Source organism: Lagopus muta, chromosome Z, assembly GCF_023343835.1.
Source record: "Lagopus muta isolate bLagMut1 chromosome Z, bLagMut1 primary, whole genome shotgun sequence".
Lineage (NCBI taxonomy): Eukaryota > Metazoa > Chordata > Aves > Galliformes > Phasianidae > Lagopus > Lagopus muta.
This window is the reverse complement of record NC_064472.1, coordinates 75,280,246-75,306,424: the sequence shown is the minus strand read 5'-3', so window position 1 is coordinate 75,306,424 and position 26,179 is coordinate 75,280,246. Positions and strand designations below refer to the sequence as shown.

Genomic DNA, 26,179 nt, shown 5'->3' with positions numbered 1-26,179 from the left:
TGGGGTTATCACAAGCAGCATCCAGGATGCTAGAGATTATTTGCTACCGTACCAAATGGGAGCTGCAGACATCCCGAAGCCAGACAAAACGGGAACAAACCTGGAGCTCTGCTTCATGCACCCTGCAGCCTCAGCATTGCAAGCTGAGGTGCCTTGCTGTTTGTTGCATTCATCCCAGTCCTCGTGAATGAAGACTCCACAGGCATTCAAGGTGTTGAGTGAGCACGAGTGTGCTTTTATTATTAAAGGAAAGGACAGAAGGGTGTGAGAGGTCCAGGTAAAGGTGGGAATCGTCCTCTCTTGGATGGAAAGGTCACGGAGAGAGTGGCTCAGAGCTCTCAGTGCTGCTGCCCAGTGCCTGGGACTGGAGGCCTGAATCTAAGTCCTCCTCCAAGAGGCTCAGCTTCTCCTCGCTGGTGCTGACCTGCTCCAGCATGGAGGTGCTGCTGTCGGGACACTCGGGCTCTGCTTGGGCTGGGCTGCACTGCAGAGGCACTGGGTCACAGTCCAGGCTGGTGCCTGTGGTTTCTGGCAGGCTCAGGTCAGCATCTTCAGCAGAGCCGGGAGAAATGAGGGCTTGAACTTGGATGAGCTCCTTGTGCCCGCCACTGTTGTTATGCGGCAGGCGGTCAGCTGATCCACAGCCACTTGTGCTTCCTAACAGCCCTCCATTCATGGAACCACACAGCCCAGCATCACTACTTGCTCTGGCACATCTGGGTTGACAAGAGCTCGAATCACCTATAAAAGAATGAACAGGGGTTGGTGTCAAACTCTCACAAGCTGAATTATGAAAGTGGTTCTTGATCAGGGGAGATCTGAAGGTGTCAGGTATGGGCTGGAACGCTAGAAGGAAATAACAAGCCCACAGACAGCAAGAATTCTATGTTGCAGAGAAGCAGAGTTTTGGAAGCAGGATTTGCACCCTTACCTGCCAGCACTACAACGTCTGTCTCTGTGGGCTCCCTGGGACGGTGCTGCGGTTGGCGTTTGGCCACAGAGGATGCTTTTCTGAGGCTGAAGCAGGAACACCAACAGCCAGCTGGTGATTCCTTTATCTTGCTGGGTGGACTTGGTCTGGAGAGAGAAAACAGGGAATGGTGCGAGTTGTGCGTGAAACTCCAATAGCATCTCTGACTCTGACAGCTCATCGGGCCGTCTCACTGCCATGTCTAGTTTCTTGTGCCAGCAGGTCTGACCAACAGCTCTGCTTCGAGGAGAACTGGAATTGGATTCAGGCACGTGGCCCTGAAATCTGGAAAACCCCAATGTTTCCAGGTACAGCCAGCACAGGCCGGGATAGACGTCAGCATGGCTTTATGCAGCTTGAGACTGCCTGCCCAGCAAGGAGGGAATGCCAGCCCTGTGTGGCTAAACTCAGCTTGGCGGGCAACTGAATGTGAGTTCAGTCTCACAGTGCAAAGGGAGTGGAGATTCACTGCAACACTTCAGGCACCATCAGTTTAACTGAGTATCAGCAAGCTTTAGCACTAGAAATAATGGGGGGGGAGGAGAGAGAAAAACAACACGAAAAGAAACTACAAAAACCCACCAAAAAAAGATGATAAGGTACTGGAAAAGGAAGTCCTCTTTACCTTTCAGATGGAAAGTCGATGACTGTGTGGAATTTCCCCCGTACAGCTGCGGGGCCTTCTTCCACCTCTATGTCCCTGCTCTCAGTCACAACCACAGGAGAGCTGCTGTGGCCTCGCCTCCGTGCCTGCGCCTCCTCCAGGCTGAGCAGCTCTGTAGCAGGAGAAGACGCCTGCACAGACTGGGGCCCTGAGAGAGAACTGTGCCCTGGAAGGGAAAACCACAGGTGAGAGCCAGGATCAGAAAGCGGCAGCACAGCCATCACAGGTCCGGGGGAGCTGCTGTGTTTTCCTCAGACTTGCTTAACCAAGCCGCTGCAAGAAGAGCAGCTCAAAATAACCATGTGCTCAGAGGTGTGTCTATGGCAAAGGATGAAGTCATAATTAAGAGCAGCTCACTGTGTGGAAACAGGCAAACAAAAACCCTAGAAAAGGGGGGCAGAGAACTGAGAAAGCTTCGCCGCCAAACTTTCACCAAGCTTCACCTGCTTGCAAAACATCATAATGACGGTGACAGTTTTCTCCTTGTCAAGTTTGGGCTTGCACATTCTCAGCATCCAGCAACAGGGTGCCAGATTCTAACCTAAGCCCAAGTTAGGTTAGAAGTCTGCTGTCCCCTCGACAGGAAAAGTGTATTTCAAAGGACTTGGAGAAGGTCTGCATTTGATCCAGGTGTCTGATCAAGATAAAGCTAATGGAGGAAGACACTCACCTGCTCCACCTGCGAGGTCAGGTCCAGATGTGGAGCAGAAGAGGACGTCTGTGTGGTCGATGATGAATTCCACCACAGACGACTGTGTCTGCAGTTCCGTGCAGGCAGCTCTCCCACTGGCGCAGGCAGACTCGCTCTGCTGTGATCTGTAGAAAAGGCAGGTTTTAGAAGTCATTCAGCCAAGATCGCTTCCCCAGGTCTGAATTACTGCAGCCCAAAGCTGTCACATTTGTTCTCTGGAGACTTCCGCAGTGGGCAGTGATGCCACTGAAGAAGTTCTCCTGGCTGATCAAGGACACACCAGTCCCATCTACACAAGAGAGCAGCAATGCTCAGCTAGAAATTGTGCCCACGTGGGGTTGGAGAACAGTCCAGGCTCCTGCTCTGCTCTCAGCCACTCACTGCACATTTTACAGGAGAAGAGCACATGTGGTGCAGAAGAAGGGAGGACTGCTTTATTCTACTGGAGAACAGATGTAAGCGTTCTGTTGAAACGGAAAAAGAAGTTTACCTTAAGAGGTTTGGAGCCCACACAATGGCTAAGTTCTTAGCGTGCATGTTGGTGACAGAGCTGTTTGCAGACAGACAGGCCAAGTGTCTCATCAGATACGCCAGGGTCCTGGGAAACAAGAGAGGCAAATGTTCAGCACCAGCCAGCATCCCGTGCTGCGACTCACAAAGCAAACCTCAATTCACACTAGTTGTTATTAGTGCTACTGATGCTGAAGATGAAGTAGATCCAACTTGACCAAGTGCCACGCTGCAGAACCCAGCACCAGCACAGCACAGCCACAGCCATCAGCTGCACCAAGCGTGCCCCCGTGCTCAGGAACTGACCCAATAAATTAACCCTGTAAATTAAACCCGTGTGTCCTTCAACCGCTTCAACATACCCAGGCATCGTGTTGCTCACGTGAGACAAAGCCTGGAATCGCTCCAATGCCCTCTGAAGTGCAGCAGGGCTGAGCTCTGCAGGCTGAGGGCAGCACTGACCTGTAGTGAGGAGCGGGCAGCTGCTGGATGACGTCCCGCATTCTGACCAGCCGCTCCTCCTCCGTAGTGGCACCAACAGCATCCTGGGAAAGGGCAGAAAGGGATTGAGACACAAATCAGGCGAGATACCTGCCGCAGGGTCGGGAACCATGGGCACAGCGCCCTGCTGGTCAGCACTGAGAAAGATTTTAGGCCTCCCCAGAGGCAACTGGCGAACATAGCGGCACGCAGCTGGTGCCACCACGGCCAAGGAGTCCAAGCACCGGGCCGGTTTACAGCCTGGTTGGGCAGCTCAGCTCCTCGCAGGGGGCATTCATCTCCAAGTACCCTTGGCTATTAATTCCCTTCCCGTTCCAGAAATAGTTGGGAATAGCAAAAAACAAACAAACAAACAAACAACACAGGAATTCTCTTAAGCATTGTGAATATGGAAATAACCATCTCCGGGGACCACCAGAAGTGGCATCAGCACGATGCAGGATGTGGCAAAGACATGCGAGTAAACCCCGTGGCGCTAACAGAAGAAGGGCCTCAGAGCTGGGGCACTGCTGCAGCCATCTCCCAAGAGGCCCAGGGAAGAGGGAAAGGAAAGGCGTTGCCTTGTGCTTACCGAGAACTTGTCGTACAGCTGGTCGGTCAGCAGGGGGGTCGGGAGCTCCCTGAAGTACATTTTGCAGAGGGAGCTCGCGCTGTGAACGTCGCGGACGGTTAGCTCAGGAACCTGCTCAGACTCAAATTCCTGGCTGCAGAGAAGGACACAAAAACGGTTGAGAAAGAGGAAAGCAAGTCAAAAGCCACACCCAATGCAATCAAGAGTTGGAAGGGCTTCCTGATGTACAGGAGAACACAACCACTCGGCCACCAGCACCACGTCAGCCGCGCTGGATGGGATGTTCCCAAAGGAGACCTTCTCTTGGTGCTAAGGCATGGCCCGCAGGCCTCTGAACGCCCGCAACAGGGCACGTGCCCCTGCTGGCAGCTGTGTCTGTCAGTCGCAGCACTCTTACCGCAGTCTCTGGACGTTGGACGCCACGCCAGACAGGCGGTATATCCCCTGCACCACGCCATGCTGCTCGATGAACTCGGCGCAGCTCTGGAGGACCTGGGGGACTAAAGAACACGTGCCGGCGGTTACTGGAGCTCCTCATTCAAGTCCTGGCTCAGGCTGCGCTCCCGCCACATCCCATCCACTAAGCCCAGCCAGGCTACTGCTGTGTTCTTCCTTGAAGGGGACAGCTGTCAGAGACACCTCTGCAGGAGCTGCTGAGGAAACTGGACAGAGATGTGTTCCTTGCGTTCCAGAAATGCCAGGACCTAGGAATCAGCCTGGAGAAAGTAATTCCGGGGAAGCCGCAGACATTGCAAGTCCCATCACAGCTCCCACGGGAATGGAGGTGGAAAATCTCACGCCCGGAAGGAGCTGGGAAACTGAGGCAGGACACTCTCTTTGGCCAAAAGGCTTCCTTTCTTTTCAGGCTACCAGGGGATTGGCTTACAGGCTTTGCTTTAAGCAAATACAAATGTGCTTGTCCCTTAGGAGCATTTCCCTTGCAGCCATCACCTACTCAGTTGATCTTTCAGTCGTCAACTCCCATTCCCCGTTTCTCCATTGGTATCAACCTGCCCCTTGCTAGATACCATCTCCCTTTCAGCTTTAGGTTCCCAAACAGGGAGGCTCTCAGGAATGGGCTGTCCCTTACCATCACGACCAGAGTGGAGAAGATGCTCTCCCAGGTCACGGCCGAACACCCTCTCCTTCTCCACCTCCCGCTCTTTCCGTTGCTTTGGCCGGGCCTTCACCACGGAACGAAGGAAGGTGAGGAACTTGCCGCGCTTCTTTGGCACTGCACAACAAAAGGAAGAAACCAGTTCATCTCAGGTTTGGCTCCGTTGGACGAGGCCGAGCACAACACATTCTACAGAGCACCTCAAAACGGGAAGAACATGATGAGCAAGTGCGTACCAAAATGGATTTTCCCCAACCCTGGAGGAGTCCAAGGCCAGACTGGATGGGGCCCTGGGCAGCCTGGTCCAGTCCCACATTAAATGTGGAGCTTGGTTGGCAGCCCAGCTTGAGGCAGGGGGCTTGGAGCTTGATGATCCTTGAGCTCCCTTCCATGCCAAGCCATTCTACAAGGATTCTAGGATTTCCCCAGCTCCAGTCATAAACACAGGAGGACTGGGCCAAATCTCTGCACGTTCTGATGGAGTTTAATGCACTCCTCTTGCTTAGCTTGCTCAACCTGCGCATTAAGGACCCTCTTGAAAAGCCACGTTCTGATCAAGCACAGAAGCACTAGCACAACCAGACCTCTATCTGTCCACCAGGGACGCTGGCTGTTCTCAGCCTCGTACTGACTTGCAGGAGAACTACCTTTGCCTTCCCTCATTCTCACTGCCTACAAACACCAGCCATACGCCCTGTGCTATGCATGAAGGATCATCAGCACACAGGATAACGTGGGAAGGATAAGGGAGGTATTAAACATGGAACACACCCAAAAAAGACTCCATTTTGCTTCCCTGCACCATCAAATGGATCATCCATACCTGGCTTTGGCACTGAATTGATGAGAGACTCCGGGATTTTTCCGTTAATGAGCTTCACGCACTCACCAGGGAAAAATCCAACCTGTAACAAGAAGAAGAAGAGAGGTGTGATACTGAAGGCAGCGTTTCTCAGGCCTGAACTGTTCAAACATCACATTTTCCTCATAACGTGCCTGCCGGATGCTCCGTAAGACAATCCAACAAAAAAATGGCCTGCTTAAAATTAATAATTATTCCAAATTGGCAGGCAAATATCCATAAAACTGTGTATGGAGCGGGGAAAGGACAAGTATGCTATGCACCCCTAAATATCAAGTGTGCCCGAAGGGAAAGACTTCATACAGAAGCTATATATTATGATAGATGGATGCAGCTAGATCTGAGTTAGCACAGCCTATGAACTTTCTGCTTGCTGACTGAGATGCAGCTGCCATCTCCAGCTCTGAGCTACCCAGCCTTCTGCAGCCAGCAGCAGCAGCAAGCACACAGAGGCTCTGTTACCCTGCCTCATCTCGGCTGACCTGCAGCGACTTCCTAAAAGACACTGACTTCACCTTCCGCATGGGTGCGAGCACAAGAGCTCAGAGACACTGAAACACGTGTCCTAGCTGCTGCATTTCCAAAGGTGCGGTTCAGTGGCCGTGACCTGATGCATGCTGTGAGGGCTCTTCTTTCTAAGTTAATTGAGGAGGCAGTTTCCTACAAAGACCAACTTTCAGCTCTGGCCTAAGCCCACAGCAAAAGGGAAAGTCCCCTGACACCAACACAGGGAAACCATTTTCCATGTGGAGCCATGCTGTGCAGGCAGGGCAGCTCTAAGCTGAGATTCCTGCCTCGACCCAAGTTGCGCTCTCACGTCTGAAGCTTGTGCCTACCTGAAAGCCGTGCTTGCCTCTCCAGCGGGGGCTCAGCTCCTGAGGCGGCATATCGATGACGCACACGAGGTCTCCCACCTGCAAGAGATTGCAACGTCAATCCCAGCTTCAGCACGGCTGGGAGGAAAGCGCAGCTCAAATGACTGCATTCTTCTGCACTGCCCAATATCGTCAAGCTTGAGAGCCATTGCACCAGTGCAGCTCTTCAGGCATTTGCAGTCGTACAACCGAACGTGGAGGTAGAAGAGTCACTGCAATACACAACACACAGAATTCAGCTGTTCAGTATGAAATGGTTCTCAAAAGCAGCAGGCTCTTTGCCAAAGGGAGAGCTCCAATTAAACCGCAGGCATAAGTCAGCGGAACTGATCCTGAACAGGTCTGCACACTCCATACACTGCTCTGCCATTGCTCAGAGACCAGGCTACCACACTGGGCAGTAGCTCTTTGATCACAAGATTCCAATGCCAAATAGAGCCATAGTTTAGAGATGGCTGAACTCCTCCCTGCATCCAACCCAGTGCAAGTCTAATCTGGAACCGCACCTGCTGGGCTTCACCTCACCAAACACTCTGAAGCTGTCTGAGAATATTCCTGATAGCTTCACATGTTATACTCTTCTGTACAGGACAACAAGGAACACCCTTAACTGCTTACCTCCAAGGAGAGTTCACCCGGTGCCTGGGCAACGTATCTCTTAATAACGTGGGCAGCAGCAATAGCTGGGATATTAAGAGATGACTCCTCACGGACCAGCAGGGGCTTCCCGTTGTTCTCAGCCTGAAACAGAGAGCACAGGCCATGGTGAGGAGCTGAGGGCAAACGAGGAGGATTTCAGGCTGAGGAGCACGTCAGCAGAGAAAGCTGCAGGAAATGCACTCGGTCCTTATCATGGGCACACAAGAAGGAACGGCAAGGCTAAGAACATGCCCGCAGCAAGGCAAAAAAGCCTTTAAGGCAGCTTTTCAGTGACACTGATAGAGCCGCAAGGATTCGCTCTCTCTTGAAAAGCAGGAGAGCACATCTGCAGCTCACTCTGCTGGCTCAAATCAGGGAACGAAGACCAATCAGAGCTCCGTACTCTACCTCCATCCGTGTCATGTCAGGCCCACAGCTGATCTCGCTGCATGCGACGCCCATCACAGCAGGCACGACAAGCTGGAACTGAAGAGAAACACGCTCATATTTTCTCTCTTCACACACCACAGTATTGAGAGACTACCGGAGAACTACCCTTGGCTATCCTCTGGCACAGGCAGGTGCTCTAGAAGCAACCACTCTGTTCACTCTGTTCAAATGGGACAGCCCATTAGGCAGCATTTGACCAAGCAGCTGTCCCTCTGCTAGCAGATGGGGACTGGCACAAAGCAGCAGATGCATTCACCCAGGGCGCTCTGACAGCGCAGCAGCAGGGCAGTGAGAGGAATCATTGCTGCAGGTGCATCTGCTCCCCGGCCACGGCTCCCAGCAGCCTCACCACCGGCACCTGCTGCAGCCCCGCACATCAAGGACATTTCCTTGATTGCATCTCTGCTGTGCTCCCTACAGCTGCCGCGCACACTCACACAGCCCAAGCGTGCGTGCTTGTGACCTTGGGTCACGCTCTGCAGCTCGGCACAAACTGGGCCTAGGACTCTTTGCCTAAGGGTTTGGTTTCCTTCAGACCAGCTGGTCACAGCACCACACACAGCATCCTTCTGAGGGCGGAGCTGCAGGGGAAGGGAAAAAGCCCACACGGGACCAGTGTCCCATCAAAGCTGGGTGAGGCTGTGTTACCAAACATGGTGCGACACAGTGCTGGTCAACCACGTGGGGGGACAAAGCGTGGCACGTACCTGGCAGGAGATCAGAACAAGGTAGACAATTCCTTGAACTCGCAGCTGTTTCTTGTCACTTTGCTCTGTTCTTCCACGAGCAAAAGCTGCACCAAGGGAGCGGGTAGAGGAGAGAGAAGGAACAGGTCTGTGAGCTTGCACAATGGAGCAAAGATGACAAGGGAAAAACCATGGGACAAATGCCATCTTTGTGGATCGCTTGGGAATGCAGGTACTGGCTGAAAGTTACGTCTGATGGACAAGAGTAAGCAGTATGAGCTGCTAGGAGCTCCACCAGCCAGCAGTTCTCAACAGCTCACTGCCCACCCCTGTATCTCACGCCCTGTCTCAGCTTACCTACAAGATGCTGCGCAAGACACAAGGGGTGAAAACGAAGGCACTCAGTCGCTGCACAAGGGCAACAAGCGAGCTACTCACGCAGAGCTCAAGCGCTCCAATGAAGGGACGCAGCACGCACTGCTCCTCCCCTCATTCCAGCCGCTTGTGACATCACTAAGGGCCACCAGGCTGCTCCACCATGACGACAGGGTGGGGACGCAAGACCACGTCACAGGACCAGAAGATTCCAACACAGCACCCAACATTCTAGAATCAGCGGGCGGTTGGAATTCTACCTCAGCCCAATCCTGCAGAAGCTGCCATGCGGTTGTCATGACCACAGCGCAGGACCCAGCGCTTGCTCCTGTGCAGCCTCCTACGACTGGCCTCAGCTGTGCAGCCTGGTACGACTGGCCTCAGGCCGTCCCTCTGCAGGGCCTTCCTGCCCTCGGGCAGATGGACATTGCTTCCCAACAGTGTACCTTGCAGCGCAGGGCCTATGTACAATCCACACTGGACTCCTATAGATCTCTATCAAGCTATCTATACCTAGACACACAGTCACCACTACCATCTTTTTTCTGAGTCTTGAGGTACACCATTCAGCTGTTTCATTGTCATCAAACAACCCCACTGACGGCACACTGCTGACACAACGTCCTCGCAAACACAGCAGCAACTCCTGGCACCAATAGCTCCGGGTACAACAAGCACAGGGCTCTGGGTTGCTTTGGATGCAGTTGCAGCATGGATCTGAGGGCTTTGTGGAAGGGGATATATTGCAAATTGCACCGACGTTTTCACACCATTTCTCTTTCGGCATGGTCCCAGCACCTGGCACGCTGATCATCATCCTGAATATACATTTTGTCAAACTTCTACAACTAATGAAATAGTTCCTTACCAAACACAATCTGATCACTCTTCTGGCCATATTTTGTTCCAGCTACCGCTTCCTGCGGGTGCCACAAACAGCGCTGCATCACCTATAGCTCTCTGCCCTTACAGTTCTCACGCTGTCTGGGCAGTCCTCGTGGCCTCAAAACTCTCTCATGCCACACGTGCCACATTCTGAGGCACAGAATATATATCACACTACTTCAAAACACCTTTTTTTTTTATAATATAATGATACTAGGGATAATCATCTGGAGCTAGAGCAATATGAAAAAATTCCCTTCAGTTCAACCATAAGTCTGCCCCATGGACTCCAGAAGAGCTCTAAGAATACGCAGGGTGGACATGGATGGCAGCTACCATAAGAGTAAGCAATGAAAAATGCGGTTGTGAACCATGCTGTGTCATTGCATCTGCAGGCAGGGATTCTCCTTGGACTGAGCAGAGTGCAGATGTAGCCTGAGAAAAGAACTTAGGATCATTCAGGAAAAGCAAATGAGTTGAGTAATTAATTGAAGAAACTCACGTTCTAAAGGTACTTAGAAGGACAGAGTATTTCCCAACAGAATGGGTTTAACTGTCTATTCCCTGTTTTGTTGGACAGGTCTACTCTATGTATGCTTAGACTGACCTGAGAGGGCATGCTTCAGCACACCCCAGAATTTCCAGTTTCCACATCGTCCAGGCAGCGCAAGTGCGGTGTACGTCTCCCTTGGCACAGACATCAAGCTTTTCTTCCTGTGCAATCAAACACGTAGTGAGTCAGAAAGGACTCGTGAACATGAAACTTATTTTGCACACACCATTAGAATATAGCTAAGGTACCTCCACTGAGATGAGCAAGCTTCAGTTTGGGTTTGGGCTTAAAGGCTGCCAGCTTAGATAGAAACACTGCCATTTGGAAGGCTAAGAAACCTTGGCGCTTAAAATTCCTGGAGACTTGGAGAGTTCTCAAAGAAATCTTGAAAAGCTGCCTTGAAGTATTCCTGTTGAAAATTGCTGGGATGCCTTACCACGTCATTCACCACGACTATTCATATCATACACCATAGATTAAATCAGTTTTAAAACCATGGATTGTAATTATCAGCAATACTTCCTCCCTGTGGATCTCAAGCCCTCGTGAGTGACTGGAATGGGGGGCGGCAAGGGGATTGTGGTGCTAAGCTGAACATCATTCCAGAAATCTGTTCTCCTGAACTAAAAATACGGGCTAGAGGAAACAAGGCATGTGCTCATCATTACACTGACTGCATCAGAGTGTGCTTTTGTGCACACGTGGACCTAGAGACATCGCTAAGAATTTAATTGGTCCACCCAATCCTTAAGCAACTCAGTAATTCAAGACACCTAACAAGGATGGAGGCTCAGTGGGCCATGGGCAAAGCAGGGAGGACAGAGGCAGGAAGCAGGAAGGAGTTCAACTCCAGCTCTCCCACACAAAAGACTGGGAGAGCTGAGTCAGCACCACGGGAGGAGTTACGACACAGCTTGGGAGCTTACAGAGAGACCTGAGATTGCCAAAGGACGGCGCCAGGGTAACTCTCACCAGTCCTGTGCAGGGGTTTCATGGATGCTTGGGATGCTGACTTCCACTGCCTGTGTCGTTGGTAGGAAGTCCAGGTGACAAAGGCTCCTTCTGCCTGGGTAACGCTTCTGTGGTTCCATGGTTATGACTGGAGGGGGAAAAAAAAAAAAAAAAAAAAAAAAGTAAAGTAAAGCACGCAACCCTGTAAAATTTGCTACTCTGTTGTTCTTGTCAGCACGACAACTCAGATGAGGGTTACGTGTCCTGCACCGGACTGAAAATGCATCCAAGCCCATATTGCACACAGCTTCATCTCAGGGCCAAGAAGAAACAGTGCAAAGATGTTCAGAAGATTCTCGGTGCAGATGAAGGTGCAGGGTGCGTACGTATTCTCTTCAGTTCTCTTCAATAATAAATATTGATTCATAATCCAAAGATAACTTATCAAGAAGTAGCATGAAAGGTCGATGAAAAGGAAATTACACGACAAACTATTTTCATTTAAGAAATCCCTGCTAAACCTCTCCCCTTCAAAAAGGGAGCATCCTGGGCACTGTTAGCAGCAGTTCGGAGAACATCCTGCACCACAAGATGCGACACAGTCTTTTCTTCTTTATGAACAAGCCCCTCATTTCTCTACTCAGCATCAGATTCCCTCAAGTTCAAACACGAGGATCAGAACAGCCGCTCAGTCCTGCTGAGAGGAACCCACGGCTGGGATGTCCCCGCGTCCCGTTCCACGCTATTTCCAGCATCGCTGGGGAAAGGAGGAGCGACTGCCATCACCTACCCAGGCTTCTGCGAGGCCTTCCGTACGGTCACACATCACAGGGAGAAGCATGGCCGAGAGCTCTCGTGCCACAAAGCTCGGGGCTGCAGAAATCAAGGTTGCCCCCAAGATGCTGTGTGTAACAACAGGACTTACTGCACGTGAGACATGAAAGACAAGGCTAAGGTGAAAAAGCCTCCACTCCCCATGGATGTGGCTGTCTGCACAGACAACAGCTGCCTGCTGTCCAGCAGCCGGATGCTCACCCATCAAAGCACTCGCCCAGCAGATGCCTTTCACAGAATCATAGAATTAGCAAGCTTGCAAAAGATCTCCAAGATCATCCAGTCCAACCGTCCACCTACCACCAATATTCCCCACTAAGCCACGTCCCTCACTGCCACATCTAACGTTTCTTGAACACCTGCAGGGACAGTAACTCCATCACCTCCCTGGGCACTCCTGTGGAGAAGCGTTTCTTAACGTCCAGCCTCAATCTCCCCCCGTGCAACTTGAGGCCGTTCCCCCCAGTCCTATCGCTACTGACACGGGAGAATAAGACGACCCCCACCTCGACATAATCTCTCTTCAGCTCATTGTAGAGAGGGATAAGGTCTGCCCTGAGCCTCCTCTTCTCCAGGCTAAATAATCCCAGTTCTCTCAGCCAGCCGCTCCCCATGAGACTGGTGCTCTACACTCTTCACAGCTTCACTGCTCTTCTCTGGCAATATCTCGGGGATTCAGTGTCCTTCTTGTAGTCAGGGACCCAGAACTGAACACAGCACTCAAGGTGAGGACTCACCAGAGCTGAGTACAGGGGGATGATCACATCCCAGCTCCTGCTGGCTCCAGCCCTTTGCACTGCATTTCCAATCTCAACCCGTTCCTTCTGCAGTAGCGCTTGCATCCTCACTTAGGGCTGGAGCTCAAGAGCTCAACACAACAGGAAGAACACAGCGTGCAACTGGAAGACACGTCACACTTGTTCCAGACACTCAAGCTCACCCAGCAGTGCTAACTACCCCACAGTCACTTCAAACACACAGAAGCATCCAAGCCCTGACCATGCACACCCCCTCTTGTGATACTCGAGCCCACAGCTCACCTTCACACCTCTGTGCATTGCTGGGCTTTTACACTGACGCAGCCTCGCTCCAGCTCCGTGGCTGCCACACAAGGCCTGCAGGACCTCTTTCTCCGCAAACCCCATCTGCAGGCTTTGGCTCGTGAGGTTCACCACCTGCCCTTCTGAGCAAAGACAAACACCGAGACCGAGAGCAAAGTGCCACTGGCCCGGTCCCCCACCCTCAGTCCTGTCAGACATGCCCTGGTAACGAGACTCACCCCCAAAGCTTGGCTGGACAACAGCACAGGCATCACTCCTCAAACGCCCCATCCCAGCAGCCAGGGATCAAAGCCTTGGGACAGCTGAAACAAAGGGCTTTGCGAGCTTCCTGCTAGCTCTGAACATGAACAAATCCACCCCCGAGCAACAGGATGTGAGAAAACAGCAGCAGACAGCAACCTGCAGAACCAGCCCATCTGGGGCTGCTCCAGACGTTTGCACGCTCCCTTCCATGGCCCAGGCCAAGCTTGCTGAGCTGCTCCTCCTTTGTGCAGGGCAATGGTGCAGGTGCTGTGTGCTGGCTGTGCACAGCGTGCCTTTCACTTGCTTTTCCTCCCTCCATCTTCGGTTCGCAAAAAGCCTCTCCAACCTTCCCGTGCTAAAAAATCACTTAGGTAAAAAAGAACTGGCAAGCTTGCTTTTTAAATTACCTTACTTATACAACTTGATGCTTTAAAGCAGAAGCTCTCCCAGCAGTGACCTACCTTAGACAAGCTCAACTTTGGAGAGAAAAGTCATTCCTCTGCCTCTGCAGACTTTGCACACATTGCCAGGGGCAGCAGTCAGCCCAGTTCTCGGCACAGCTTTACCAGCCACAGAAATCCAGTTGATGCCCGCCGTGCTTTTCTCTCTTCTGAAACACCGTGCTGCTGCAAGAAGCAAGGAGTAACATCACAGAAGCACAGAACTGGGCCTGGAAGGACCTCCACGGATCACTGAGTCCAACACCCCTGCAAAACAGGCTCCTACAGCAGGCTGCGCAGGTGGGCGTCCAGGCGGTTGTGGAATATCTCCAGACAAGGAGAAGCCACAGCCTCCCTGGGCAGCCTGTTCCAGAGCTGCGCCATCCTCACCATAAAGACCTCCCTTCTCACCCACGGGCGGAACTTCCCGTGCTCCCCTTTTCGGCCATCTCCCCTTGCTTGGGGCCGCGCAGGGCTCCTCTCCCTGTCCCGCGACCGCTCTCCCGCACACCTCCGGCAGAGCTGCCCTCAGCACTTGCTCCCGTCGTGCCTCAGCTTCCGCCTCACTGCTGCCAGGACAGCAACGGCTGCCACTGAGGTCTGCCGCGCCTCCAACAGCCGGCTCCCAACGACCGCTCCCACGTGTGGTGGCTCAGCCAACTGCAGATTGGGAGATTGAGAGCCAGGAATGGACGCGGCTGGAGGAGAAAGGTGTTAGGGAGCAGCCAAGGCATCACAGTGCATCAAAAAGCCCTGAAAGGCATCACAAAGCCACCGCCGGGAAGCTTGGGGTTATCACAAGCAGCATCCAGGATGCTAGAGATTATTTGCTACCGTACCAAATGGGAGCTGCAGACATCCCGAAGCCAGACAGAACGGGAACAAACCTGGAGCTCTGCTTCATGCACCCTGCAGCCTCAGCGTTGCAAGCTGAGGTGCCTTGCTGTTTGTTGCATTCATCCCAGTCCTCGTGAATGAAGACTCCACAGGCATTCAAGGTGTTGAGTGAGCACGAGTGTGCTTTTATTATTAAAGGAAAGGACAGAAGGGTGTGAGAGGTCCAGGTAAAGGTGGGAATCGTCCTCTCTTGGATGGAAAGGTCACGGAGAGAGTGGCTCAGAGCTCTCAGTGCTGCTGCCCAGTGCCTGGGACTGGAGGCCTGAATCTAAGTCCTCCTCCAAGAGGCTCAGCTTCTCCTCACTGGTGCTGACCTGCTCCAGCATGGAGGTGCTGCTGTCGGGACACTCAGGCTCTGCTTGGGCTGGGCTGCACTGCAGAGGCACTGGGTCACAGTCCAGGCTGGTGCCTGTGGTTTCTGGCAGGCTCAGGTCAGCATCTTCAGCAGAGCCGGGAGAAATGAGGGCTTGAACTTGGATGAGCTCCCTCTCTCCATCACTGTTGTTACATGGAAGGCTGTCATGTGAACCGCAGCCATTTGTGCTTCCCAAGAGCTCTCCACTGGGGGAAGCACACAGCCCAGCTTCGCTACTTGCTCCGGCTCTTCTGGGTGGACAAGGGCTCAGTTCATCTAGGAAGGATACACAGGGGTTAGTGCCAAACTTTCACAAGCTGAATTACAAAAGTGGTTCTTGATCACAGGTGAACTAAAGGTGTCAGGTATGGGTTGGAACGCTGGAAGTAGATACAAGCCCACTGACAGCAAGAATTCTATGTTGCTGAAAAGCAAGGCGTTGAAAGCTGGATTTGCACCCTTACCTGCCAGCACTACGATTTCTATTTCTGAGGGCTCCCTGGGACGGCGCTGTGGCTGGCGTTTGGCCCCAGAAGATGGTTTTCCCAGGCTGAAGCAGGAACACCAACAGCCAGCTGGTGATTCCTTTATCTTGGTGGGCGGACTTGGTCTGGAGAGAGAAAACAGGGAATGGTGTGAGCCGTGCGTGGAGCAGAGTGAGGGAAGAGCTGCACTGAGCTCTTGCCAACAGTTGCTTGTTCCTAGCACCGCCTGGTTCCTGCTGAAACACAGCTTAGAAACTCGCTCCATTTCAAGCAGTGGAGGGATGGTTCCATTCCTACAGCTCAGCCCTGAAGTCTTGCTGGCTAAATTCCCCTCAACTGTGTCAAGCAAGATGCAGAGCACGTGAGGTCCACAGGCTCCACACACCTGTACAGGACAGCGCCTAAAGGAAGGCTTTGACTGAGTTGGCAGGCATAACTGCTGGCTGAGGAATTGCACAGCCATAAAGGAACGTCAAAAGCATCTCTGACTCTGACACTGACAGCTCATCGGCCCATCTCACTGCCATGTCTAGTTTCTCGTGCCAGCAGGTCTGACCAACAGCTCTGCTTTCAGGAGAACAGGAATTGGTTTCAGGCACGTGGCCGTGAAGTCCGGAAAACCCCAACGTTTCCAGGTACATCCAGCACAGTCCAGGGTAGACGTCAGCGTGGCTTTGTGCATCTCGTGACTGCCTGCCCAGCAAGGAAGGAACGGCAGCCTTGTGTGGCTAAACTCAGCCCGTCAGGCAACTGAATGTTAGTTCAATCTCACAGTCCAAAGTGGAGTGGAGATTCACTGCAACACTTCAAGCACCATTCATTAAATCTAGTTTCCACAAGTTTAGGCACTAGAAATAGTGGGGACAAAACAAACACAAGCCACCCAAACAGTGATGATAGCTGCTGGAAAACAAAGTCCTCTTTACCTTTCAGATGGAAAGTCGATGACTGTGTGGAATTTCCCCCGTACAGCTGCAGGGCCTTCTTCCACCTCTATGTCCCTGCTCTCAGTCACAACCACAGGAGAGCTGCTGTGGCCTCGCCTCCGTGCCTGCGCCTCCTCCAGGCTGAGCAGCTCTGTAGCAGGAGAAGACGCCTGCACAGACTGGGGCCCTGAGAGAGAACTGTGCCCTGGAAGGGAAAACCACAGGTGAGAGCCAGGATCAGAAAGCGGCAGCACAGCCATCACAGGTCCGGGGGAGCTGCTGTGTTTTCCTCAGACTTGCTTAACCAAGCCGCTGCAAGAAGAGCAGCTCAAAATAACCATGTGCTCAGAGGTGTGTCTATGGCAAAGGATGCAGTCATAATTAAGAGCAGCTCCCTGTATCGAAACAGGCAAACAAAAACCCTAGAAAGCAGGTATGGTGAACTCAGAAAGCTTCGCTGCCACACTTGCACCAAGCTTCACCTGCTTCCAAGACATCATAGTGACGGTGACAGGACCAAGATAAAGCTAATGGAGGAAGACACTCACCTGCTCCACCTGCCATGTCAGGTCCAGATGTGGAGCAGAAGAGGACGTCTGTGTGGTCAATGATGAATTCCACCACTGCCGACTGCGTCTGCAGTTCCGTGCAGGCAGCTCTCCCACTGGCGCAGGCAGACTCGCTCTGCTGTGATCTGTAGAAAAGGCAGGTTTTAGAAGTCATTCAGCCAAGATCGCTTCCCCAGGTCTGAATTACTGCAGCCCAAAGCTGTCACATTTGTTCTCTGGAGACTTCCGCAGTGGGCAATCAGTGATGCCACTGAAGAAGTTCTCCTGGCTGATCAAGGACACACCAGTCCCATCTAAACAAGAGAGCAGCAATGCTCAGCTAGAAATTGTGCCCACGTGGGGTTGGAGAACAGTCCAGGCTCCTGCTCTGCTGTCAGCCACTCACTGCAGATTTTACAGGAGAAGAGCACATGTGGTGCAGAAGAAGGGAGGACTGCTTTATTCTACTGGAGAACAGATGTAAGCGTTCTGTTGAAACGGAAAAAGAAGTTTACCTTAAGAGGTTTGGAGCCCACACAATCGCTAAGTTCTTCGCATGCATGTTTGTGGTGGAGCAGTGCCCAGCCAGACAGGCCAAGTGTCTCATCAGATACGCCAAGGTCCTGGGAAACAAGAGAGGCAAATGTTCAGCACCAGCCAGCATCCCGTGCTGCGACTCACAAAGCAAACCTCAATTCACACTAGTTGTTATTAGTGCTACTGATGCTGAAGATGAAGTAGATCCAACTTGACCAAGTGCCACGCTGCAGAACCCAGCACCAGCACAGCACAGCCACAGCCATCAGCTGCACCAAGCGTGCCCCGTGCCCAGGAACTGACCCCATCAATTAACCCCATGCAGTGTTTCAGCACACCCAGGCATCCCGTTGCTCACGTGAGACAAAGCCTGGAATTGCACTTTGCCCTCTGAAGTGCAGCAGGGCTGAGCTCTGCAGGCTGAGGGCAGCACTGACCTGTAGTGAGGAGCGGGCAGCTGCTGGATGACGTCCCGCATTCTGACCAGCCGCTCCTCCTCCGTAGTGGCACCAACAGCATCCTGGAAAAGGGCAGAAAGGGATTGAGACACAAATTAGGCGAGATACCTGCCGCAGGGTTGGGAACCATGGGCACAGCGCGCTGCTGGTCAGCACTGAGAAAGATTTTAGGCTTCCCCAGAGGCAACTGGCGAACATAGCGGCACGCAGCTGGTGCCACCACGGCCAAGGAGTCCAAGCACCGGGCCGGTTTACAGCCTGGTTGGGCAGCTCAGCTCCTCGCAGGGGGCATTCATCTCCAAGTACCCTTGGCTATTAATTCCCTTCCCGTTCCAGAAATAGTTGGGAATAGCAAAAAACAAACAAACAAACAAACAACACAGGAATTCTCTTAAGCATTGTGAATATGGAAATAACCACCTCCTGGGGCCACCAGAAGTGGCATCAGCACGATGCAGGATGTGGCAAAGACATGCGAGTAAACCCCGTGGCGCTAACAGAAGAAGGGCCTCAGAGCTGGGGCACTGCTGCAGCCATCTCCCAAGAGGCCCAGGGAAGAGGGAAAGGAAAGGCGTTGCCTTGTGCTTACCGAGAACTTGTCGTACAGCTGGTTGGTCAGCAGGGGGGTCGGGAGCTCCCTGAAGTACATTTTGCAGAGGGAGCTCGCGCTGTGAACGTCGCGGACCGTTAGCTCAGGAACCTGCTCAGACTCAAATTCCTGGCTGCAGAGAAGGACACGAAAATGGTTGAGAAAGAGGAAAGCAAGTCAAAAGCCACACCCAATGCAATCAAGAGTTGGAAGGGCTTCCTGATGTACAGGAGAACACAACCACTCGGCCACCAGCACCACGTCAGCCGTGCTGGATGGGATGTTCCCAAAGGAGACCTTCTCTTGGTGCTAAGGCATGGCCCACAGGCCTCTGAACGCCCGCAACAGGGCACGTGCCCCTGCTGGCAGCTGTGTCTGTCAGTCGCAGCACTCTTACCGCAGTCTCTGGACGTTGGACGCCACGCCGGACAGGCGGTATATCCCCTGCACCACGCCATGCTGCTCGATGAACTCGGCGCAGCTCTGGAGGACCTGGGGGACTAAAGAACACGTGCCGGCGGTTACTGGAGCTCCTCATTCAAGTCCTGGCTCAGGCTAAGCTCCCGCCACATCCCATCCACTAAGCCCAGCCAGGCTACTGCTGTGTTCTTCATTGAAGGGGAAAGCTGTCAGAGACACCTCTGCAGGAGCTGCTGAGGAAACTGGACAGAGATGTGTTCCTTGCGTTCCAGAAATGCCAGGACCTAGGAATCAGCCTGGAGAAAGTAATTCCGGGGAAGCCGCAGACATTGCAAGTCCCATCACAGCTCCCACGGGAATGGAGGTGGAAAATCTCACGCCCGGAAGGAGCTGGGAAACTGAGGCAGGACACTCTCTTTGGCCAAAAGGCTTCCTTTCTTTTCAGGCTACCAGGGGATTGGCTTACAGGCTTTGCTTTAAGCAAATACAAATGTGCTTGTCCCTTAGGAGCATTTCCCTTGCAGCCATCACCTACTCAGTTGATCTTTCAGTCGTCAACTCCCATTCCCCGTTTCTCCATTGGTATCAACCTGCCCCTTGCTAGATACCATCTCCCTTTCAGCTTTAGGTTCCCAAACAGGGAGGCTCTCAGGAATGGGCTGTCCCTTACCATCACGACCAGAGTGGAGAAGATGCTCTCCCAGGTCACGGCCGAACACCCTCTCCTTCTCCACCTCCCGCTCTTTCCGTTGCTTTGGCCGGGCCTTCACCACGGAACGAAGGAAGGTGAGGAGCTTGCCGCGCTTCTTTGGCACTGCACAACAAAAGGAAGAAACCAGTTCATCTCAGGTTTGGCTCCGTTGGACGAGGCCGAGCACAACACATTCTACAGAGCACCTCAAAACGGGAAGAACATGATGAGCAAGTGCGTACCAAAATGGATTTTCCCCAACCCTGGAGGAGTCCAAGGCCAGACTGGATGGGGCCCTGGGCAGCCTGGTCCAGTCCCACATTAAATGTGGAGCTTGGTTGGCAGCCCAGCTTGAGGCAGGGGGCTTGGAGCTTGATGATCCTTGAGCTCCCTTCCATGCCAAGCCATTCTACAAGGATTCTAGGATTTCCCCAGCTCCAGTCATAAACACAGGAGGACTGGGCCAAATCTCTGCACGTTCTGATGGAGTTTAATGCACTCCTCTTGCTTAGCTTGCTCAACCTGGGCATTAAGGACCCTCTTGAAAAGCCACGTTCTGATCAAGCACAGAAGCACTAGCACAACCAGACCTCTATCTGTCCACCAGGGACGCTGGCTGTTCTCAGCCTCGTACTGACTTGAAGGAGAACTACCCTTGCCTTCCCTCATTCTCACTGCCTACAAACACCAGCCATACGCCCCGTGCTATGCATGAAGGATCATCAGCACAGAGGATAACGTGGGAAGGATAAGGGAGGTATTAAACACGCAACACACCCAAAAAAGACTCCATTTTGCTTCCCTGCACCACCAAAGGTATCATCCGTACCTGGCTTTGGCACTGAATTGATGAGACTCTCCGGGATTTTTCCATTAATGAGCTCCACACACTCACCAGGGAAAAATCCAACCTGTAACAAGAAGAAGAAGAGAGGTGTGATACTGAAGGCAGCGTTTCTCAGGCCTGAACTGTTCAAACATCACATTTTCCTCATAACGTGCCTGCCGGATGCTCCGTAAGACAATCCAACAAAAAAATGGCCTGCTTAAAATTAATAATTATTCCAAATTGGCAGGCAAATATCCATAAAACTGTGTATGGAGCGGGGAAAGGACAAGTATGCTCTGCACCCCTAAATATCAAGTGTGCCCGAAGGGAAAGAATTCATACAGAAGCTATATATTATAGATGGATGCAGCTAGATCTGAGTTAGCACAGCCTATGAACTTTCTGCTTGCTGACTGAGATGCAGCTGCCATCTCCAGCTCTGAGCTACCCAGCCTTCTGCAGCCAGCAGCAGCAGCAAGCACACAGAGGCTCTGTTACCCTGCCTCATCTCGGCTGACAGGCAGCGACTTCATAAAAGACACTGACTTCACCTTCTGCATCGGTGCAAGCACAAGTGCTCAGAGACACTGAAACACGTGTCCTAGCTGCTGCATTTCCAAAGGTGCGGTTCAGTGGCCGTGACCTGATGCATGCTGTGAAGGCTCTTCTTTCTAAGTTAATTGAGGAGGCAGTTTCCTACAAAGACCAACTTTCAGCTCTGGCCCAAGCCCACAGCAAAAGCGAAAGTCCTCTGACACCAACACTGGGAAACCATTTTCCATGAGGAGCCATGCTGTGCAGGCAGGGCAGCTCTAAGCTGAGATTCCTGCCTCGACCCAAGTTGCGCTCTCATGTCTGAAGCTTGTGCCTACCTGAAAGCCGTGCTTGCCTCTCCAGCGGGGGCTCAGCTCCTGAGGCGGCATATCGATGACGCACACGAGGTCTCCCACCTGCAAGAGATTGCAACGTCAATCCCAGCTTCAGCACGGCTGGGAGGAAAGCGCAGCTCAAATGACTGCATTCTTCTGCACTGCCCAATATCGTCAAGCTTGAGAGCCATTGCACCAGTGCAGCTCTTCAGGCATTTGCAGTCGTACAACCGAACGTGGAGGTAGAAGAGTCACTGCAATACACAACACACAGAATTCAGCTGTTCAGTATGAAATGGTTCTCAAAAGCAGCAGGCTCTTTGCCAAAGGGAGAGCTCCAATTAAACCGCAGGCATAAGTCAGCGGAACAGATCCTGAACAGGTCTGCACACTCCATACACTGCTCTGCCATTGCTCAGAGACCAGGCTACCACACTGGGCAGTAGCTCTTTGATCACAAGATTCCAATGCCAAATAGAGCCATAGTTTAGAGATGGCTGAACTCCTCCCTGCATCCAACCCAGTGCAAGTCTAATCTGGAACCGCATCTGCTGGGCTTCACCTCACCAAACACTCTGAAGCTGTCTGAGAATATTCCTGATAGCTTCACATGTTATACTCTTCTGTACAGGACAACAAGGAACACCCTTAACTGCTTACCTCCAAGGAGAGTTCACCCGGTGCCTGGGCAACGTATCTCTTAATAACGTGGGCAGCAGCAATAGCTGGGATATTAAGAGATGACTCCTCACGGACCAGCAGGGGCTTCCCGTTGTTCTCAGCCTGAAACAGAGAGCACAGGCCATGGTGAGGAGCTGAGGGCAAACGAGGAGGATTTCAGGGCTGAGGAGCACGTCAGCAGAAAAAGCTGCAGGAAATGCACTCGGTCCTTATCATGGGCACACAAGAAGGAACGGCAAGGCTAAGAACATGCCCGCAGCAAGGAAAGAAAGCCTTTAAGGCAGCTTTTCAGTGACACTGATAGAGCCGCAAGGATTCGCTCTCTCTTGAAAAGCAGGACAGCACAACTGCAGAGCCGCAAGGATTCGCTCTCTCTTGAAAAGCAGGAGAGCACATCTGCAGCTCACTCTGCTGGCTCAAATCAGGGAACAAAGACCAATCAGAGCTCCGTACTCTACCTCCATCCATGTCATGTCAGGCCCACAGCTGATCTCGCTGCACGCGACGCCCATCACAGCAGGCACGACAAGCTGGAACTGAAGAGAAACACGCTCATATTTTCTCTCTTCACACACCACAGTATTGAGAGACTACCGGAGAACTACCCTTGGCTATCCTCTGGCACAGGCAGGTGCTCTAGAAGCAACCACTCTGTTCACTCCGTTCAAATGGGACAGCCCATTAGGCAGCAATTGACCAAGCAGCTGTCCCTCTGCTAGCAGATGGGGACTGGCACAAAGCAGCAGATGCATTCACCCAGGGCGCTCTGACAGCGCAGCAGCAGGGCAGTGAGAGGAATCATTGCTGCAGGTGCATCTGCTCCCCGGCCACGGCTCCCAGCAGCCTCACCACCGGCACCTGCTGCAGCCCCGCACATCAAGGACATTTCCTTGATTGCATCTCTGCTGTGCTCCCTACAGCTGCCGCGCACACTCACACAGCCCAAGCGTGCGTGCTTGTGACCTTGGGTCACGCTCTGCAGCTCGGCACAAACTGGGCCTAGGACTCTTTGCCTAAGGGATTGGTTTCCTTCAGACCAGCTGGTCACAGCACCACACACAGCATCCTTCTGAGGGCGGAGATGCAGGGGAAGGGAAAAAGCCCACACGGGACCAGTGTCCCATCAAAGCTGGGTGAGGCTGTGTTACCAAACATGGTGCGACACAGTGCTGGTCAACCACGTGGGGGGACAAAGCGTGGCACGTACCTGGCAGGAGATCAGAACAAGGTAGACAATTCCTTGAACTCGCAGCTGTTTCTTGTCACTTTGCTCTGTTCTTCCACGAGCAAAAGCTGCACCAAGGGAGCGGGTAGAGGAGAGAGAAGGAACAGGTCTGTGAGCTTGCACAATGGAGCAAAGATGACAAGGGAAAAACCATGGGACAAATGCCATCTTTGTGGATCGCTTGGGAATGCAGGTACTGGCTGAAAGTTACGTCTGATGGACAAGAGTAAGCAGTATGAGCTGCTAGGAGCTCCACCAGCCAGCAGTTCTCAACAGCTCACTGCCCACCCCTCTATCCCACGCCCTGTCTCAGCTTACCTACAAGATGCTGCGCAAGACACAAGGGGTGAAAACGAAGGCACTCAGTCGCTGCACAAGGGCAACAAGCGAGCTACTCACGCAGAGCTCAAGCGCTCCAATGAAGGGACGCAGCACGCACTGCTCCTCCCCTCATTCCAGCCGCTTGTGACATCACTAAGGGCCACCAGGCTGCTCCGCCATGACAACAGGGTGGGGAGGCAAGACCATGTCACAGGACCAGAAGATTCCAACACAGCACCCAACATTCTAGAATCAGCGGGCGGTTCGAATTCTACCTCAGCCCAATCCTGCAGAAGCTGCCATGCGGTTGTCATGACCACAGCGCAGGACCCAGCGCTTGCTCCTGTGCTGCCTCCTACGACTGGCCTCAGCTGTGCAGCCTGGTACGACTGGCCTCAGGCCGTCCCTCTGCAGGGCCTTCCTGCCCTTGGGCAGATGGACATTGCTTCCCAACAGTGTACCTTGCAGCGCAGGGCCTATGTACAATCCACACTGGACTCCTATAGATCTCTATCAAGCTATCTATACCTAGACACACAGTCTCGACTACCATCTTTTTTCTTAGTCTTGAGGTACAACATTCAGCTGTTTCATTGTCATCAAACAACCCCACTGACGGCACACTGCTGACACAACGTCCTCGCAAACACAGCAGCAACTCCTGGCACCGATAGCTCCGGGTACAATAAGCACAGGGCTCTGGGTTGCTTTGGATGCAGTTGCAGCATGGATCTGAGGGCTTTGTGGAAGGGGATATATTGCAAATTGCACCGACGTTTTCACACCATTTCTCTTTCGGCATGGTCCCAGCACCTGGCACGCTGATCATCATCCTGAATATACATTTTGTCAAACTTCTACAACTAATGAAATAGTTCCTTACCAAACACAATCTGATCACTCTTCTGGCCATATTTTGTTCCAGCTACCGCTTCCTGCGGGTGCCACAAACAGCGCTGCATCACCTATAGCTCTCTGCCCTTACAGTTCTCATGCTGTCTGAGCAGTCCTCGTGGCCTCAAAACTCTCTCATGCCACACGTGCCACATTCTGAGGCACAGAATATATATCACACTACTTCAAAACGCCTTTTTTTTTTTTTTTTTTTTTTTTTTTAATATAATGATACTAGGGATAATCATCTGGAGCTAGAGCAATATGAAGAAATTCCCTTCAGTTCAACCATAAGTCTGCCCCATGGACTCCAGAAGAGCTCTAAGAATACGCAGGGTGGACATGGATGGCAGCTACCATAAGAGTAAGCAATGACAAATGAGGTTGTGAGCCATGCTGTGTCATTGCATCTGCAGGCAGGGATTCTCCTTGGACTGAGCAGAGGGCAGATGTAGCCTGAGAAAAGAACTTAGGATCATTCAGGAAAAGCAAATGAGTTGAGTAATTAATTGAAGAAACTCACGTTCTAAAGGTACTTAGAAGGACAGAGTATTTCCCAACAGAATGGGTTTAACTGTCTATTCCCTGTTTTGTTGGACAGGTCTACTCTATATATGCTTAGACTGACCTGAGAGGGCATGCTTCAGCACACCCCAGAATTTCCAGTTTCCACATCGTCCAGGCAGCGCAAGTGCGGTGTACGTCTCCCTTGGCACAGACATCAAGCTTTTCTTCCTGTGCAATCAAACACGTAGTGAGTCAGAAAGGACTCGTGAACATGAAACTTATTTTGCACACACCATTAGAATATAGCTAAGGTACCTCCACTGAGATGAGCAAGCTTCGGTTTGGGTTTGGGCTTAAAGGCTGCCAGCTTAGATAGAAACACTGCCATTTGGAAGGCTAAGAAACCTTGGCGCTTAAAATTCCTGGAGACTTGGAGAGTTCTCAAAGAAACCTTGAAAAGCTGCCTTGAAGAATTCCTGTTGAAAATTGCTGGGATGCCTTACCACATCATTCACCACGACTATTCATATCATACACCATAGATTAAATCAGTTTTAAAACCATGGATTGTAATTATCAGCAATACTTCCTCCCTGTGGATCTCAAGCCCTCGTGAGTGACTGGAATGGGGGGCGGCAAGGGGATTGTGGTGCTAAGCTGAACATCATTCCAGAAATCTGTTCTCCTGAACTAAAAATACGGGCTAAAGGAAACAAGGCATGTGCTCATCATTACACTGACTGCATCAGAGTGTGCTTTTGTGCACACCTGGACCTAGAGACATCGCTAAGAATTCAATTGGTCCACCCAATCCTTAAGCAACTCAGTAATTCAAGACACCTAACAAGGATGGAGGCTCAGTGGGCCATGGGCAAAGCAGGGAGGACAGAGGCAGGAAGCAGGAAGGAGTTCAACTCCAGCTCTCCCACACAAAAGACTGGGAGAGCTGAGTCAGCACCACGGGAGGAGTTACGACACAGCTTGGGAGCTTACAGAGAGACCTGAGATTGCCAAAGGACGGCGCCAGGGTAACTCTCACCAGTCCTGTGCAGGGGTTTCATGGATGCTT

General features: G+C 52.2%; 1 protein-coding gene and 2 long non-coding RNA genes across 3 annotated transcripts; all 3 read right to left on the bottom strand.

Annotated features, from left to right (window-relative positions):
- Positions 1-313: 313 nt before the first annotated feature.
- Positions 314-25,454, bottom strand: LOC125687418 (rho GTPase-activating protein 32-like). The gene is made up of 16 exons (XM_048932542.1): positions 25,426-25,454; positions 25,232-25,338; positions 8,558-8,643; positions 7,809-7,886; positions 7,380-7,502; positions 6,723-6,800; positions 5,848-5,929; positions 4,998-5,141; positions 4,305-4,407; positions 3,908-4,040; positions 3,298-3,380; positions 2,816-2,923; positions 2,305-2,450; positions 1,596-1,800; positions 932-1,077; positions 314-741 (listed from the first exon to the last, which is right to left on the bottom strand). Exons 2-16 carry the CDS (start codon positions 25,323-25,325, stop codon positions 314-316), a joined length of 2,037 nt encoding a protein of 678 aa, XP_048788499.1. The 5' UTR covers positions 25,326-25,338; positions 25,426-25,454.
- LOC125687268 (uncharacterized) lies at positions 12,141-14,055 on the bottom strand. Its single transcript, XR_007374038.1, has 3 exons — positions 13,900-14,055; positions 13,414-13,793; positions 12,141-13,317 (listed from the first exon to the last, which is right to left on the bottom strand). It is a non-coding gene; the product is annotated as an uncharacterized LOC125687268 (long non-coding RNA).
- On the bottom strand, positions 15,146-16,597 carry LOC125687271 (uncharacterized). Its single transcript, XR_007374041.1, has 3 exons — positions 16,542-16,597; positions 15,595-15,740; positions 15,146-15,406 (listed from the first exon to the last, which is right to left on the bottom strand). It is a non-coding gene; the product is annotated as an uncharacterized LOC125687271 (long non-coding RNA).
- Positions 25,455-26,179: the final 725 nt, after the last annotated feature.